The sequence below is a fragment of the Phoenix dactylifera genome, unplaced genomic scaffold, assembly GCF_009389715.1.
Source record: "Phoenix dactylifera cultivar Barhee BC4 unplaced genomic scaffold, palm_55x_up_171113_PBpolish2nd_filt_p 000188F, whole genome shotgun sequence".
Classification (NCBI taxonomy): Eukaryota; Viridiplantae; Streptophyta; class Magnoliopsida; order Arecales; family Arecaceae; genus Phoenix; species Phoenix dactylifera.
Genome location: NW_024067715.1, coordinates 472,823 through 487,651, shown reverse-complemented (window position 1 = coordinate 487,651; position 14,829 = coordinate 472,823). Strand labels below are relative to the sequence as shown.

General features: G+C 41.2%; 1 protein-coding gene across 1 annotated transcript; it reads left to right on the top strand.

The window, feature by feature from the left end:
- Positions 1-9,111: 9,111 nt before the first annotated feature.
- On the top strand, positions 9,112-10,845 carry LOC103698684. Its single transcript, XM_008780725.2, has 3 exons — positions 9,112-9,614; positions 9,711-10,063; positions 10,106-10,845. Exons 1-3 carry the CDS (start codon positions 9,112-9,114, stop codon positions 10,843-10,845), a joined length of 1,596 nt encoding a protein of 531 aa, XP_008778947.2.
- The last annotated feature ends 3,984 nt before the right edge of the window (positions 10,846-14,829 follow it).

Sequence of the window (14,829 nt, the reverse complement as noted above, 5' to 3'; positions counted from 1 at the left end):
TCATTCTCAAGTAATTTACATGAAAGAGTAGAATAAAGAGATAATCTTATGTATCATATAGATGTATATTATGCAAACAATATTTTCATTGTGCTTAAGGATTCATAACTTCTCACAAGTTATTTTACATCAAAATTTTAAGCATATACTTGTGTATTTCATGGTTATGACATAGGCAAAGATATATTTTAGTTTGGGCAAACCATGAAATAATTTCTAAAAGTATAAGTCAGTCAATACACATATAGACATGATATCAAAAATTAATAATTAAAGAATTTAATCATGCCATAATAAGATTTAAGTTACTGACTTTGCTCAACTAATTTGTGAGAAAGGTATCTAAATTACCTATTCATTATATGTTCTTCAAGCCAAACTAGATTTCTTATGTGTGAACTTTTGGCTGAAGAAGATCCTCTCTCTTGTTTGCATGTGAATGTTTAGTGTATCTTACATGAAGATATCCTTCAAGTTGAAATTTCTCATTTTCCTTTCTTGAAGGAAGGTCATTAGTTTCTTTAAGATACAAAGCATTCATCCAACATATATATATTTTTTAATTAGATGACTCAATATGAGATATGACAATAGTTGCATGTTGAGTCACTTTACTCAAGAGATTGCCTAAATATAAGCAAGCACATATCATTTGAACTAAAGAGATAGATTCATTAACCAAGATAGTTCAAGTCAATTTAGTTTAGATTCTATTTGCTTAAGATAATTATCAATAAGATATGTTAACTATGTTTTAATCAATTTATCTTAAACATTTGTTTCTATCAAAATTCAGATTATGATTTATTTGTTATCAATAAAATATGATTAATTAAAGTTAGATTGAAGTCTTGCACACGGTCACATAATGAGCATACAATCTGGTCTACTAGCTGTATGATAAAATAATTATTCTATCATGCTTCAATACAGCTTTAACACAATAGATCTACTTTGCTCATCCTTTTCAAATTCTACAAGATGGGGTCATAGATATACCTTCTTCATGCCAATCTTCTATAAGAGTTTTCTTGTGGACTAATGTTGGTCAATGAAGATCCCCTTTCCTGTTTGTCTTAATTTGGAGTTTGAGAGAAGATGTTAATTCATTCATCATACATATTTCAAACTCACCTTGTATGAGCTTAGTAAAAATATAAATCTTCATTAGTAGAACCAAAAATAATGTCACAAATTCTTCCTTTTGATACATAGATTTATCATTATTACTTTCTATCAAAAAGGTTGCTTAAGCTTTTATATCATGCTTTTGATGCTTGTTTCAAATCATATAATGCTTTATCATATTTGTAATGAGTGTTTTCAAATATGGTGGTTACCTAACATATATAAAGTAAGCACATAGGAGTCCATTCTACACACTCATTTGATAGGATATAACGTTTATAAAGCAAACAAATGATAAAGGTGATTTTTACTTCTAATCATGCAAGAATCTTATCAAGATCTATTTCATCTTTTCTTGATTTAATCTTTTAGTAGTCATCATTAAGTGTATATCTGAAAAATCCAATTTGGTTCTAATTAATAAGTTTTTCAGATTGTTATATGTAAAAGATTTAACCATATAATTTGATTTTAGTATTTTGATAATAGATCATTAGTCTCATAAAGAATAAAATGAATTGATACTTCTACAACTAGAATTTTTCATGAATGTTCTATATGCATTGCTTGATGAATGATATCCAAGGATAGAAATATCTTTATTAGATTTGGCATTATTTTTCAAGAGAACATATCAAGCATAACATGTACGACTGAAAAATATGAGAGATACGCAATAGTTCGTTTTCTATTTTTCAGAAGATCAAGAGAAGTTTTCATCAAAGATAGATCTAATAGAAGTCATATGTATGACAAGTATTGATGATAGCTTTTAAAAAGCATTTAAGTAGATGGCTATCATACAACATTGCCTTTTTCAATTCTTCAAAGATTCTATTAATCCTATTTTACTTATAGTGTTCTTGGTGCAGAAATAATTGTATTCAATACTATTTTCTGTGCACAACTTAACACAAAAATTGGTTTTCAAACCTATGCCGTGATTCATAGTTTGCAAACCTTTATCATTTGATCGCTTTTTGTGAGTTTGTGCCAATGCAGAAAATATTTCAATTTGAGTGCCAAGAACAAGGCTAATGTAAGCTTTTGAGAAATTAGTGTTGGAAACAACATCTCTAGATTTAGAAATTTTTGTTTGTTTCCTTAGTTAGCATGCATAGCAAAGCTTTGACCTTTAAGAGGATAATCTAAGTAAGCCTATGGCAAGGTCTTTTGAGATTAAGTACATACTAGCATGAGTTGATTTTGTATGCTAAAGATGGTTTCTTTAATCTTGGTATTCATAGTGCATATATTCAAAAACATACCAAGTACACATTATCATATCTATGATCAATAAACAATAATGCCATGGATAAAAACTCTCAATCAAGCATATAGAGAATTCACAGAATTATTCTTAATAAATTAATCATTTTGCAACTTATCCAATAGTGAGTAAAGTATACTATAAAATGAAGTGATTTAATTTTATTTCCAAAAGTATTTTCTATATCACAAAATTGATCAATACATGCAATTCATATTTTAATCGAATACTAAAGTAATTTCACTATGAGAGGATGCAATAATAACTTATATCATTATTTCTTTCATTTAACTCATTCTTCTTAATTACATTTTAAATTCAATTCCTTAGCACATGTCTAGAGCACCCATTGTTTAGATAACATCTTTTATTAGAACCTTGGATAGCTAGACATACTTGCTGAAGAATAATCATATTTTCAACTTAGGAACCCAAGCTCTTTTGGGTCCTTGTAGGTTAGCTATAATTGTTCCTTTTGCAACCCATATTTTCTTAATAGCTATTTTGTCCATGAATTTACAGATTTTAGGATTACAAGGGATGTATTTCTGTATTCTCTTGTTGAATTTAACAAACTTAGATCGAACATGAGTAGTAGAAAGACTTTCAGTTTTCTGTTTTTCCCTTTTAGGTTCATCAAATTTGTAATGTATAGATTTAGGAACAACAGAAGAGATTTTACTTAGCTTTTGTTTATCAGTATTATAAGACTCTGTTTTAGAATAATTAAAAACTGTTTTAACAAACATATTCTTAAAAGATTTTTGGGTGTACCAAGGTTGATATCCTAATGTAGCTTTATCAAATTCAGCTCTTTGATTATTTATCATTAGGTTCAATTTTTCAGAGCTGAGGGTAAATCTTTCAACAACAGGTTTTAATTTGTCAACTTCTTTAGTTAATCTTCTGTTATCTTCTGAAAGTAATTCATTGTTTTTCTTAAGTTTATCATGACTTTTAGTGAGAGATTGATCTCTTTGATTTAGTTCTTAATTTTCTTTCATTAAGATTTCAGTTTTACTAGTTAGTTTCAGTTTTTCATCTATTAGAATTTGATTTTCATTCTTCAAGTTCTTGTTCTTACAAATAAGTTTCTTATATTCTAAATACAAATCAGAAAAGGCATCATGGAGTTCATCAAATGTAAAATTGCTTTCAGTTTCAGCATGTACCTCTTGTGCTACCAAGCATGGATTTTCAATATGATACTGCTCTCCTTCTACACATGATGTTTCAGATTTGTTAGTGCATTCATATTTGTCTTCAAGCATATTCCATATTTCTTTAGCAGTCATGCAAGAAGATATGCAATTAAACTCATTCCTATCTAATGCACAATATAATAGGTTCATGGCATCAGCATTCAATTGTGCTAAGTCCTTTTCATTAAAAGTTTGAGAGAGTGTGTGAAGATCATTTATTATGATTTTCCATAAGTAATAGTTTTGTGATTGAATAAAAATGCGCATGCGTATTTTCCAATGTGTATAGTTTAAGCCATTAAATAGTGGAGGTGTATCAATTGATTGTCCTTCTCCTAGAAAACTATCTATTTGAGTTGTCATGATCTTTGGCTCTTGATCGTGAGATTAACAATTAAACTTAGAGCACCTGCTCTGATACCACTTGTTGCCCAGTAGATACAACCCAAGAGGGGGGGTGAATTGGGTCTTTTAAAACTTTTAGGCTACTTCTAACACTTTTCAATTAATTATGCTAAGTTGTATAGATGCACAGTGGAATTTAAACTTAGCAACAGTTTGATTTATTGAATGAGACTTGATTAAGTAAATTGAATATGCTTGCAACTAAAGGATGCGCGGATAAGAGTTAAGCAACCAATTTATCTAAGTAAGTAAGTGAGCAAGTTAGACAATGACAAAAAGCATCACAAACACAACAGACATATAGTGGTTCAGTGCACCCCAGCACCTACATCCACTCCCCAAGACCTCTTGGGAATTTCACTATAATCCTCCAGATTACAGTCCGGTAGTTTTGCGAGTGCACTACCCAACTCGTTGTTTTACACCGGGCTAACAACGAACCCTACAATCCGATAGTTTTTCGAGTGAACTACCCAACTCGTTGTTTTACCCCGGGCTAACAACGAACCCTACAATCCCCCAATTTTAACTTAGGCTTGGGACGCCTATCCCTTGTTCCAAGTCTCTTGACTGAAACAAGCTCAATATTCAAACGTTTTACAAAAGATTTGAAAGCTCTTAAGAAGCAAATATAACAATGAGAAACAATAAAATCGGAAGAACCCTTTTTGCCGTTGGAAGCGTGGATGATGATGGTTCTTCTGATGTGGATCACGTTGGCTTGAATGCGAGCTTTGATTGCCAAGTGGGAGTGAGTAGATGAGCTCGAAATCAGATGGGAAAGCTTGAATGCACTTGATTTCTCCTCTTGAAAGCTCTAACTCCCTTGAACCTCTTTTTCTTTCTTCTCTCTTGAATGATCTTGTGTTGGGTTGGTGAGAAGTTGTTGAGAAGCACTTAAGAGGTCCCTTTTATAGCCCAAAAAGCAAATATAGCCGTTAGACACAAAAAAAGAGACGTTTGAAATTCAAATCAAACCTGAAAAAGTTGTTAGTCGCGTCCCAGGCGCTCCGGGGACGTCTCCGCGCTTTACGGGGACGTCTCCGCTTGTTTGCGCTTTTTGCATGGGGACGACTCCGCTTCTTCGGGGACGACTCCGCGCTCCGGGGACGTCTCCGCGCTTTACGGGGACGTCTCCGCCGTTATATCTCCGAAAAACAAGTCTTCTGGAATTCTCTGAGAGAGCCGTCTCCGCTATCTAGGGGACGACTCCGCTGGTCTGCTTTTTACTTGCGGGGACGACTCCGCAGGTACCGGGGACGTCTCCAGACGTGCCAGTTCTTCCTGTTTGTGCCAGAGACGTCTCGGAGACAACCCGGAGACGTCTCGGCTGTCCCTGAACTTTTTCTTTCATCTCAAAAATTCTTCAATAAGTTCTTAAAAATCATGGGAACTTGCCTAGACATTTTTTAACAATATTCTTAATTAACCAACTAAAATCCTCAAATAACTTGTTAAGATAAAGGGAATTATGCTCTAGTGTTTTGTATTCATCAAAATCCATTAGAGGGTCAACAGCTAACCAAATGGGGGAAGAGGGAGGGCCTACGCCCCTCCCTTGGCTGGTGGCGTGAGGGAAAAAGGAGGGGCCACACTGCTCCTATTTTGAATTCACAAAGGGATAGAGATGAGCTCCTAAATATTTAGAAGCTCATCTCTATCCTTACACCATATAAGAGGAGTTCAAAGGGACTCCGAATTTTTAATGGTTTTTCCTTGGGATTTTTGGCAGCAAGGAACCTCCTTCCATTCCTCCTTTCAGCCACAAGGAAGCAAGGGAAAAGAAGCTCTTGGCGTGGTCTACTTCATCCCCTTCCTTGGTTCCAACGCGAAGGAAAAAGAAAAGGCTGCGGATTTTTGTTCTCCTTCCATTGAACCATCATTCTTCTTCCTCCTCCCTTAGGCATTCAAGAGTTGATTGATAGAGAGGATATCAGCCATCAATAGCCATCTCTGCAAGGGAGCTAGCACCCCGGGGAGATCTAAAAGCTTCGATCGGTTCTTTGCCTCATGTGGATACCCGTAGAGGCCGAACGCGTGTGCGCCTTCCATCGAATCTTCAACAAATCCACGTAAATCAGATTTGCGGAGACCATCTACCCACACAAGGTGAAGATCTGGTGGTCTTAATATTTTTAAAATGGTTTATAAGAATTTAATCCTAATCTATCTACAAATGACGGTTTTAAAATACGTTCATGCGATGAACGGATCCCGCATATGCTTTTCCGCTGCAATCTGAAAAAAAAATGAAATTTTCTGCAGCATATGAGGGTTACTAACAGTGGTATCAGAGCCATGGTTATATAGATTAAGATTAGAATTAAATTTTTAAAGGCATTTTAGATCTAAAATTTAAAGGATTATGTTTGCTGAAGTTTACTGCATGCAGAATTTTCATCTTGCTGATTTTTCTGCATGCTGATTTTTAGATGCTTAGATTAATAATTCTAATGCTTTGATAATGTGATTACAAATGTTTAGAATCATATCTTGCATAATCAGCAAGTCGTGAGATGAAATTATTAGTTAAATTACAGATCTGAAAATAATATTTATGCATGAGATGCGTATGGTGATGATCATAGATGGACCCTTTACATGTGCTGTGATGTTTTGCAATGTTCTGTGATGCTATGTAATTTTTAATTTTTTCAGATGCATGCGTGCATCTTAAATTCATGTATTAGAGACATGCGTGTCTCATGAAAAGGGTTGTAATTTATTTTTTAATTTTATTTATTTTTTTAAAGCAATCTGTGATGTGTGTTGCACGTCGATGGTTGATCGATATGAACATCAACAAGCTCAACATGCGTGGATCGAGATCAAGGGTTGATTGAAGATGGATCAAGGAGTTGATCACAATTGGACCTAGGGGATCAAGATCGAGTCAAGAGTTGAAGACAATCAAACCAATTGACGTGCATGTGCTTGTAAAATGACCCCATCCTGGATCCATGATCATCACCATTTAAATTTATTTGTTGATAAATGCCTGGATTTTTAATGCTTATGTCTATGCGGGTAGATATATATTTGCATGAGATGTGAATAATCGATCGAGAGAGACCTAAATACAAACCTCCTCAATCAGTCGAGAGTGAACCAACATGAGCTTGTCATATTAGATTAATTGATCTAATTGGTGTCTAGGCAAGCCTAAAAGGTGGTTACTTAATTAGGACCTTACTCTCCGAGTAAGGGGAGCCTCCCACTTGCTTACCTGGCCAATTGTTCGATTACCTCTTATGAAGAACTCAAGTTGCAAACACTAAGACATGATTTCACAATATTAAGTCCATAGGTCTTCCACCATAATAGAGCTGCTAAGGTCTTTCCGGTGATTTGTCTCGGCTGGACATAGTGGGCATGTTGCATCGGAGGACTGGACCTCTCTATTAGGCATGGGATGTTGCGGGGTAAAGGTTGGGTTGGGCACCAATAACTGTTAGGTGAGGAACCAATGACGACTTTATTTCTGCGGTTATACGGTGGGTCTGATTTAACAAAGTAATGGGGCCAATAACTGTTAGGTGAGGTCTTCATGACTTAGAGATCAAGTACCACTGCAATTTGCTTGAGAAGTATTGTACAGGAGTTGTACACTCATTCATTTATATGTCACCAAGAACTGTTAGGTGAGGCGGCATGTAAATCGGTGAGACCGCAGTACTCACTAGAAACCCTAGTCGCATAGGGTATTCGTTTCTCCATCAGGGGAGTATGAGGGATTCGAGCGGCTCTTCGCGCGCACGGCAGCCGGAGTGCAGACTCGTGTGCGCCCGCTAGCCTGCACGCTCGCGATGGAGGGCGGCTCTTGGCCCCAAGTCGCCACACCAAATCCTTCGTCTTATGCTCCTTCCGGATGCCTCAAGATGTAGGGAAGCGGGTCGAACGGGTATCACCGGTTGTGTGCCGAGCACTTAGTAGCCAAGGAAATCAAGGCAAGGGGCGGGTTTACTGGCTGCAGCTTGGACCGACCCTTGGCTTGAATGAAACAACCAAACAATTCAAGTGTATGTGGTGGAAAGATTAAGGTTGATTCTATTCCCAAAATGAAGCTTACAAGCATAATCTAGTGGAACTATGATGGGTTCTCACTAGCCCAAGTCCTTAGAGACACTCTAGGACCGAATACAATAGGGCAAAGCCCTCCCAAGCCTAAGGTCGAAAATACAAGACTCTCAAGATGACAAAAGACTCCCCCCCAAGCTCTCTCAATGCATATTTATAGGCTCTTCAAGGGGCACAAGAGTGGCTAAGGCATATGGAACATGTAGGGCCAAAGGCTTGGCCAAGCCTTAGGCATAGGCTGCTGCCCAGCTGTGGCTTTTGTAGGGGGTAGGCAGGCCATTGGAAGGGCCTGGGCATGGCTGGCTGCAGGGGCTGGTCGACAGGGCTCTTTTCGGAAATACATAGATCATCAAGACCTCTTTTGGGTTGAGAGATCATATCTTGTTTTTCATTCTTATTTGTACAACCCGGAAGGGATAAATTTTTGTGGTGTAATCTTTTCATAAAAGGGAGGGTCCGCTCATCCTTTGGGTGACGACCGTAGGAGGATCGGGTTGATTTTTGTTGGGTAGAACTTTCAGATTTCATGGAGCCGGGTAGTGAATCGGTTAGCCAACAAAGGCTCCTTGAGGTTATGGAGAATAACAATGCAGAAATCAGCCGAGTGTTAGAGCATGTGGTGACCACCTTGGCCGCCATAAGGAGAGAAGGAAACGCCAACATAGAGAGAATAGAGAGGTGGTTTGCAGAAAAAGGAAGTGATGTGAGTGAAGGAGGAAGAAAAAAGAGAGAAACAAGGAGAAGAGGGGGAAGGATTGAAAGTGGTAATGATGTTGTAGATAGATGGGCCGATGGCATCCCAATAGAGGATAGGCCAAGGAGAATGGATGAAGAAGGGAGTGAACCCGGGAGGAGTCCTCATGGTCGACAAGTTCAAGAGGAAAGGAGAGGAGAACGGGTTGCCCATGATGATGATTTTAGGGTTGCGGGTCCACATGAGAGAGGGGTCCGAAAGACAGATTGAGTTCCCATCTTTTGGAGGTGATCCATACGAGTGGCTCGATAAGGTCGAGCAATATTTTTCGGTTTATGAGATCCCTCGGGAGGAAAGGGTGGAGGTGGTGGAGGTGGCTAAGAAATATTTATGAGAAGAAAGGGAACTACTTGGGGTGGACGGTTTTTGTGCAGGAGTTCATGAATCAATGGGGATCGTCCCCAACCATAAATCACCACGGCCAATTGGCCAAGTTGAAGCAAGAAGGCAAGGTGCAGAATTACATTGATGATTTTCGCCAACTACAAACAATGGTGGATGGTTGGTCGGAGGAGGCCTTGCTCGGCACCTTTATTGATGGGCTCAAACCTTGGTTATCCAAGGAACCAAAGCTCAAGCAGCCCACACGCCTTCAAGATGCGGTGAGGATGGCGAAAATACTTGACCAAAGTGGCTTCAACGACCAGCGACCGGCCAAGGAGAACTCCAACCGCAAGAAAGCCAAACCTTGGCCATCCAAGTCCCAACCGGCAGCTGCAAGCATCTCAAAACAGCAACCCCCTGAAGTCAAGAAGCTCAACCGAGAGGAGTTGCAGGAGTACATCAAGAAAGGATTATGCTTTAAGTGCGGCGCCAAATAGGAGAAAGGCCACTGTTGCAAGCCCAGCCAATCCTATGTCCTTCACATCAATAGCAGCGAGGATGAGGCTGAAGATGATGCTGCTGCAACCTCCGATAGCAGCACAACCGATGATGATCCCATCGAAGCCAACTCCATCAGCCCCATTCCAAAGGATGCTGAGTTATCTCTACATGCACTCACCGGAATTCAAAGTCCTTCAACCATGAGGATGACTGCATGGATCGGCAAACATGAGGTGTCATTGCGCGTTGACAACGGATCCTTCCACAACTTCATGAATCTGGGAGCCCTTCAACGAATTGGTCTTAAAGGGGCAACCACCGAACTCTTTGAAGTGAAGGTGGCGAGCGGTGAAAGGCTTAAGTGCCAAGAAGTTGTCAAGGTCATCCAACTCAACATCCAAGGTGTTTGAATTTCAGCCGACTTATATGTGCTCCAACTAGTAGGCTTGGATGTGGTCCTTGGCAATGCATGGCTTCGAGGCATCGGAAAGGTAGTCACCGACTACAATGCCATGACCATGGTGTTCCGGCATGAAGGAAGAAAGAGGCTATGGACAACACTCAACCACAAAGAAGTCCAGCCTTGTGAGGCCAATATGATCGAGCGCTTGTGCCGAGGTGGGGCACTATGCTTCATAGTGATGCTGTCCAACCAAGGAGGGGATGCGGAGGGACCTCAACCGCAGCCAAAAGATGAATTGCAGGGCTTGCTACCGCAAGTCCAAAGGCTCCTTGAAGCCCACCGTGGCATCCTAGAGATGCCAACCGCGCTTCCACCAAGGCGCGCCTTCGATCACCCCATCCTCCTTAAGGAAGAAAGCAAACCAATCAATGTACCACCCTACAGGTATGCTCATTTTCAGAAGGGAGAAATCGAGAGGCAAGTGGAAGACATGCTGAAGCAAGGGATAATCCGGCCAAGTACAAGCCCCTTCTCATCACCGGTTCTCTTGGTGAGAAAGAAGGATGGGTCTTGGAGGTTCTGCACTGATTATAGGGCCTTAAACGAGGCCACCATCAAGGACCGGTTCCCAATCCCAACCGTGGATGAGATGCTAGATGAACTCCACGGCGCAAAATTCTTCACAAGACTTGATCTCCGAGCCGGCTATCAGCAAATCAGGATGCGCGACGAAGATGTCCAGAAGACGGTGTTCCGCACCCACTCCGGCCACTATGAATAACTTGTCATGCCGTTTGGTCTTTGCAACGCATCATCAACCTTCCAAGCCGCCATGAATCAGGTATTCAAGCTGCACCTTCGTAAATTCGTCGTCGTCTTCTTCGATGACATCTTGATCTATTTAAAGTCCATAGAAGAACATATGCGGCATCTAGATCTAGTCTTGCGCACCTTGGCAGAACATCATTTTTTTATCATGCCTTCCAAGTGCGCCTTTGTTCAAACGGAACTTGAGTACCTTGGGCATGTTGTATCCGGAGATGGAGTACGTGTTGACACGAAAAATAGAGGCCATTTCTGATTGGCCGCTGCCTAAGGACATTTCAGCCTTGCGAGGATTTCTAGGACTCACCGGCTACTACCGGCGGTTTGTGAAAGGCTATGGCCTTATTGCCAAGCCAGAACCCTTTTATCCTCTCAAGGAGAAATAAGTAAGTCCAGAACCCTTTTATCATCTTTTTGCAATGTGGAGTCCAAAAGGCATGGGGTATACTTAGTGGAGAAGTACAAGTTTGGATGTTGCAAGTAGTTGCATGGAGCATCTTCTTACATACAGTGAAAAATCATCCTCTTTAGGAGATACAACAAAAAATTGGTTTAGTTATATTAACACTTGTAAGTTGGGGTTTAGCATTAGTTTTGCATGACATGATGCTGGATCAGACGGAACATTTGGCAGCATGTTAGGAATTCCTTCTTTTGCATGAAATGGTGGATTGTTTTGGTATTTCTTGCCATGTAAAACATAAGTTATTGCTAAAAATTTGGTCTGGGTCACGTATGTGGTTGACCAGTTAACCATTTTCACAACATATCATTTCAAGAAAACATTGCTGAAGGTTTTATTGATTTAAATTCTCACATGGAAGTTAAGAACTGATTAACCTTGACTTTCTTTAGAAAACTAATTTATCCTTGTTTACTTGCGATAATTATTTCAACAAGAAATGTGGATAACATCAATGTAACTACAGTTAGAGAGTGTCATCTTGTTCATTCTTTTATATTTCAAGACCTAATATTTGCAAACCTAGAAAGCTGCGTTAAAAAAATTCACAAAGCTGTATTGTCAGATGCATAGATTATTTATCAACCAGGCGCCCATTGGCTTATATTTCAAAAGCCCTTGGACCACAGAAAAAGGCATGGAGTACATACGCAAGGGAGCTGCTCGCGGTGGTACACGCGGTCAAGGTTTGGAAGCCTTACCTACTTGGAAGACTCTTCATCATTGTCACCGACCAGCAAGCTCTTCGGCACCTTCAACAAAAAATCGTGACTCCAGAGCAGCAGAAATTCTTGGTAAAGTTACTTGGCTTTGAATATGACATTATTTATCAACCAGAGAAAGAGAATAAGGTGGCCGACGCATTGTCATGGAAGGAGGGGAGTCCGCTACTTGACGGCACCCTTGAGGACAAGGGTACTCTCCAAAAGGGGGGGATGATGAGTACCCCGGCCCGCCAAGCCAAAATCTAGAAGGCTTGGCCGAGGCCAACCTCGGCCAAGACCAACCAGCGGGCCAAATTCACTGCTTGGGCACTGCTTGGAGGTTTGCCCAAGCAGCGGCCAACCTCGCCAGCGGCTGGTTCAGCCCCGCGCGGGCCTTGCTCAGCGCTTGCGCGAGGTCTTGCGCCCACCACAGCACCGCGTGGCCAACCACGCGCCCGTTCAGCCACAACCGCGCACGACCCACCAGCGCGTGCATCCCAGGCGTGCGGCCCTTCGCACGGATGGCAGCAGGCGCGCAGACCAGTGCGCGCCCACGAGCCCGCATGCGGCCAACTGCGCACGCACGAGCAGCCCGCTCGCGGCCCTCTGCGCGCCCGAACCTCGCCAAGCCCGCTTGAGGGACTCCAACTTGTATGCTCCGAGCCGTTGGACCCGAGCGACTGGATATGGTCCTTCCCAATTTGGGGCAAGCTTTCCTTGCTCCGTAGGTCGAGAGGCTTCGGCTTTCTTCAGGACGAGATCACCCACTTTGAAGAGCTTGATCTCGACTCTAGAGTTGTAATATTGTGCCGCTTTCTGTTGATATCTTGCCATACGAATTCGAGCAGCTTCCCTTGTTTCTTCGAGGAGATCTAGGTTGTTTCTGAGTCGTGGTGAATTTGGAGCTGCATCATAGTTCTCCACCCTTGGTGACGGAAGTTCGATCTCCAAGGGGATGACTGCTTTTGTTCCATAGGCTAGGTTAAAAGGGGTTTCACCAGTTGGGATCCGGAACATGGTTCTATAGGCCCAGAGAACATTGTAAAGATCTTCGACCCATTGCCCTTTAGACCGATCGAGTCTGGCCTTAAGTCCTTGAAGGATGGTCCGATTTGTCACCTCCATTTCTCCATTAGTCTGGGGATGAGCGACCGAGGTGAAACGATGGTCAATGCCGAGCTCGGAACAGAACTCCATGAAGCGGGCATTGTCAAACTGACGGCCGTTGTCGGATATGATAACGTTGGGGAGCCCAAACCTATCGATATCCAGACGAATTCTTGTATCTTTGGCTCGGTGATTTGAGCTACTGGTTTAGCTTCGACCCACTTGGTGAAATAGTCAATAGAGACGATGAGAAACTTTCTTTGCCCGATAGCTTGGGGGAACGGTCCCAAGATGTCGATTTCCCATTAGGCAAACGGCCAGGGGGCACTGATTGAGGTCAGTAGAACTGAGGGTCGGCACTGAATATTGGCATTCCGCTGGCATCGGTCACATCTTTGGACGAAGTCTGCGGTGTCTTTCTGGAGTGTAGGCCAATAATATCCTTGGCGTAGAATCTTATAGGCCAAGGCCCGACTTTCTAGGTGGTTTCTGCAGATCCCCTCGTAAACTTCTCGCATGGCATAATCCGCCTCCGAGGGACGGAGGCATCTGAGTGTTAGATGTATGCCCTAGAAGCCAATTTTGGCTGATACATTATTAATTCTAGGACATAATTTGTGCTTGACTTTATTATTATTGAATAAATGAAAGGCATCTTTTTCATTCATATTGTGTCTATGAATCGTCCAAGGAATTAATAAGATGATGCATATTCTCAAGAGTTGAGAATTTGAGCCATGTATCATTAGTGATTAATTTCTAAATGCTCCTGATCGATGGATCATCACGAGAACGGTGATCGATCCGATGAGATCAGTGCACAGATTACTTTCCTCATGGATGGACGAGACCGAGTCCACAGTGTAGCGACACTGAAGTAATAGTGCAGGTGCTTGTTAAGAACCAGGGTACTGAGCGTGACCAATACAAGAAGTCACTTGGATGTCTATCCACTCGTCAGTGACTTGCTTGATGTTGCAGTAGTGTGACTGGTCCTTTGACCTGCGGTGCTTCGGCTACTCACAGTGAGATTATTGTAGTTTGACTGCACACATACAAGGTCTCTAGCCATATGGGTCCATGCAGTGTAGATTGGCTGCAGTAAGTTCACTGTAGGAGTAGGGTATGCACCTATAAGGAATCTATCGACCTTGATAGATAAGAAGAGAGCCTATGTGATTTATAAGACTGAGTTCGTAAGACCTCGGCCGGGGCAGTATGCATAGTGGAGAAAAAGTTTTCCACTCTCGAACTTAAGTCGAATAAATCTTCACATATGACAGACGATGGGGTTTGACGAGTTGTCCATGACCTCCGTCTTGTAGGGATCCACGATAGTAGGACTGTATCACACGATAACTGCACCTAGAGGTTCATCATTCTATTCTGCTGGGTAGCCACTACATGCTGCTAGGTGTCACTGGTGGATGGTGGGACTCATAGGGATTGTCTCGATGATCGATAATCCCTAATGAGTTGAGTTGAAATCGTTCCAACCCATTGAAAGGAGTTTTCAATGATATTGTGATAGAGATCGCAATATATCTCACTACCAGTCAGAATAGAACCTATGGGGTCACACGCACTAGAAGTATTGACCGATCCGATGGTTGAAAAGTGATTATGAATCACGAGTAATCAATTCGATTGATAAGAAGTTGAAGAA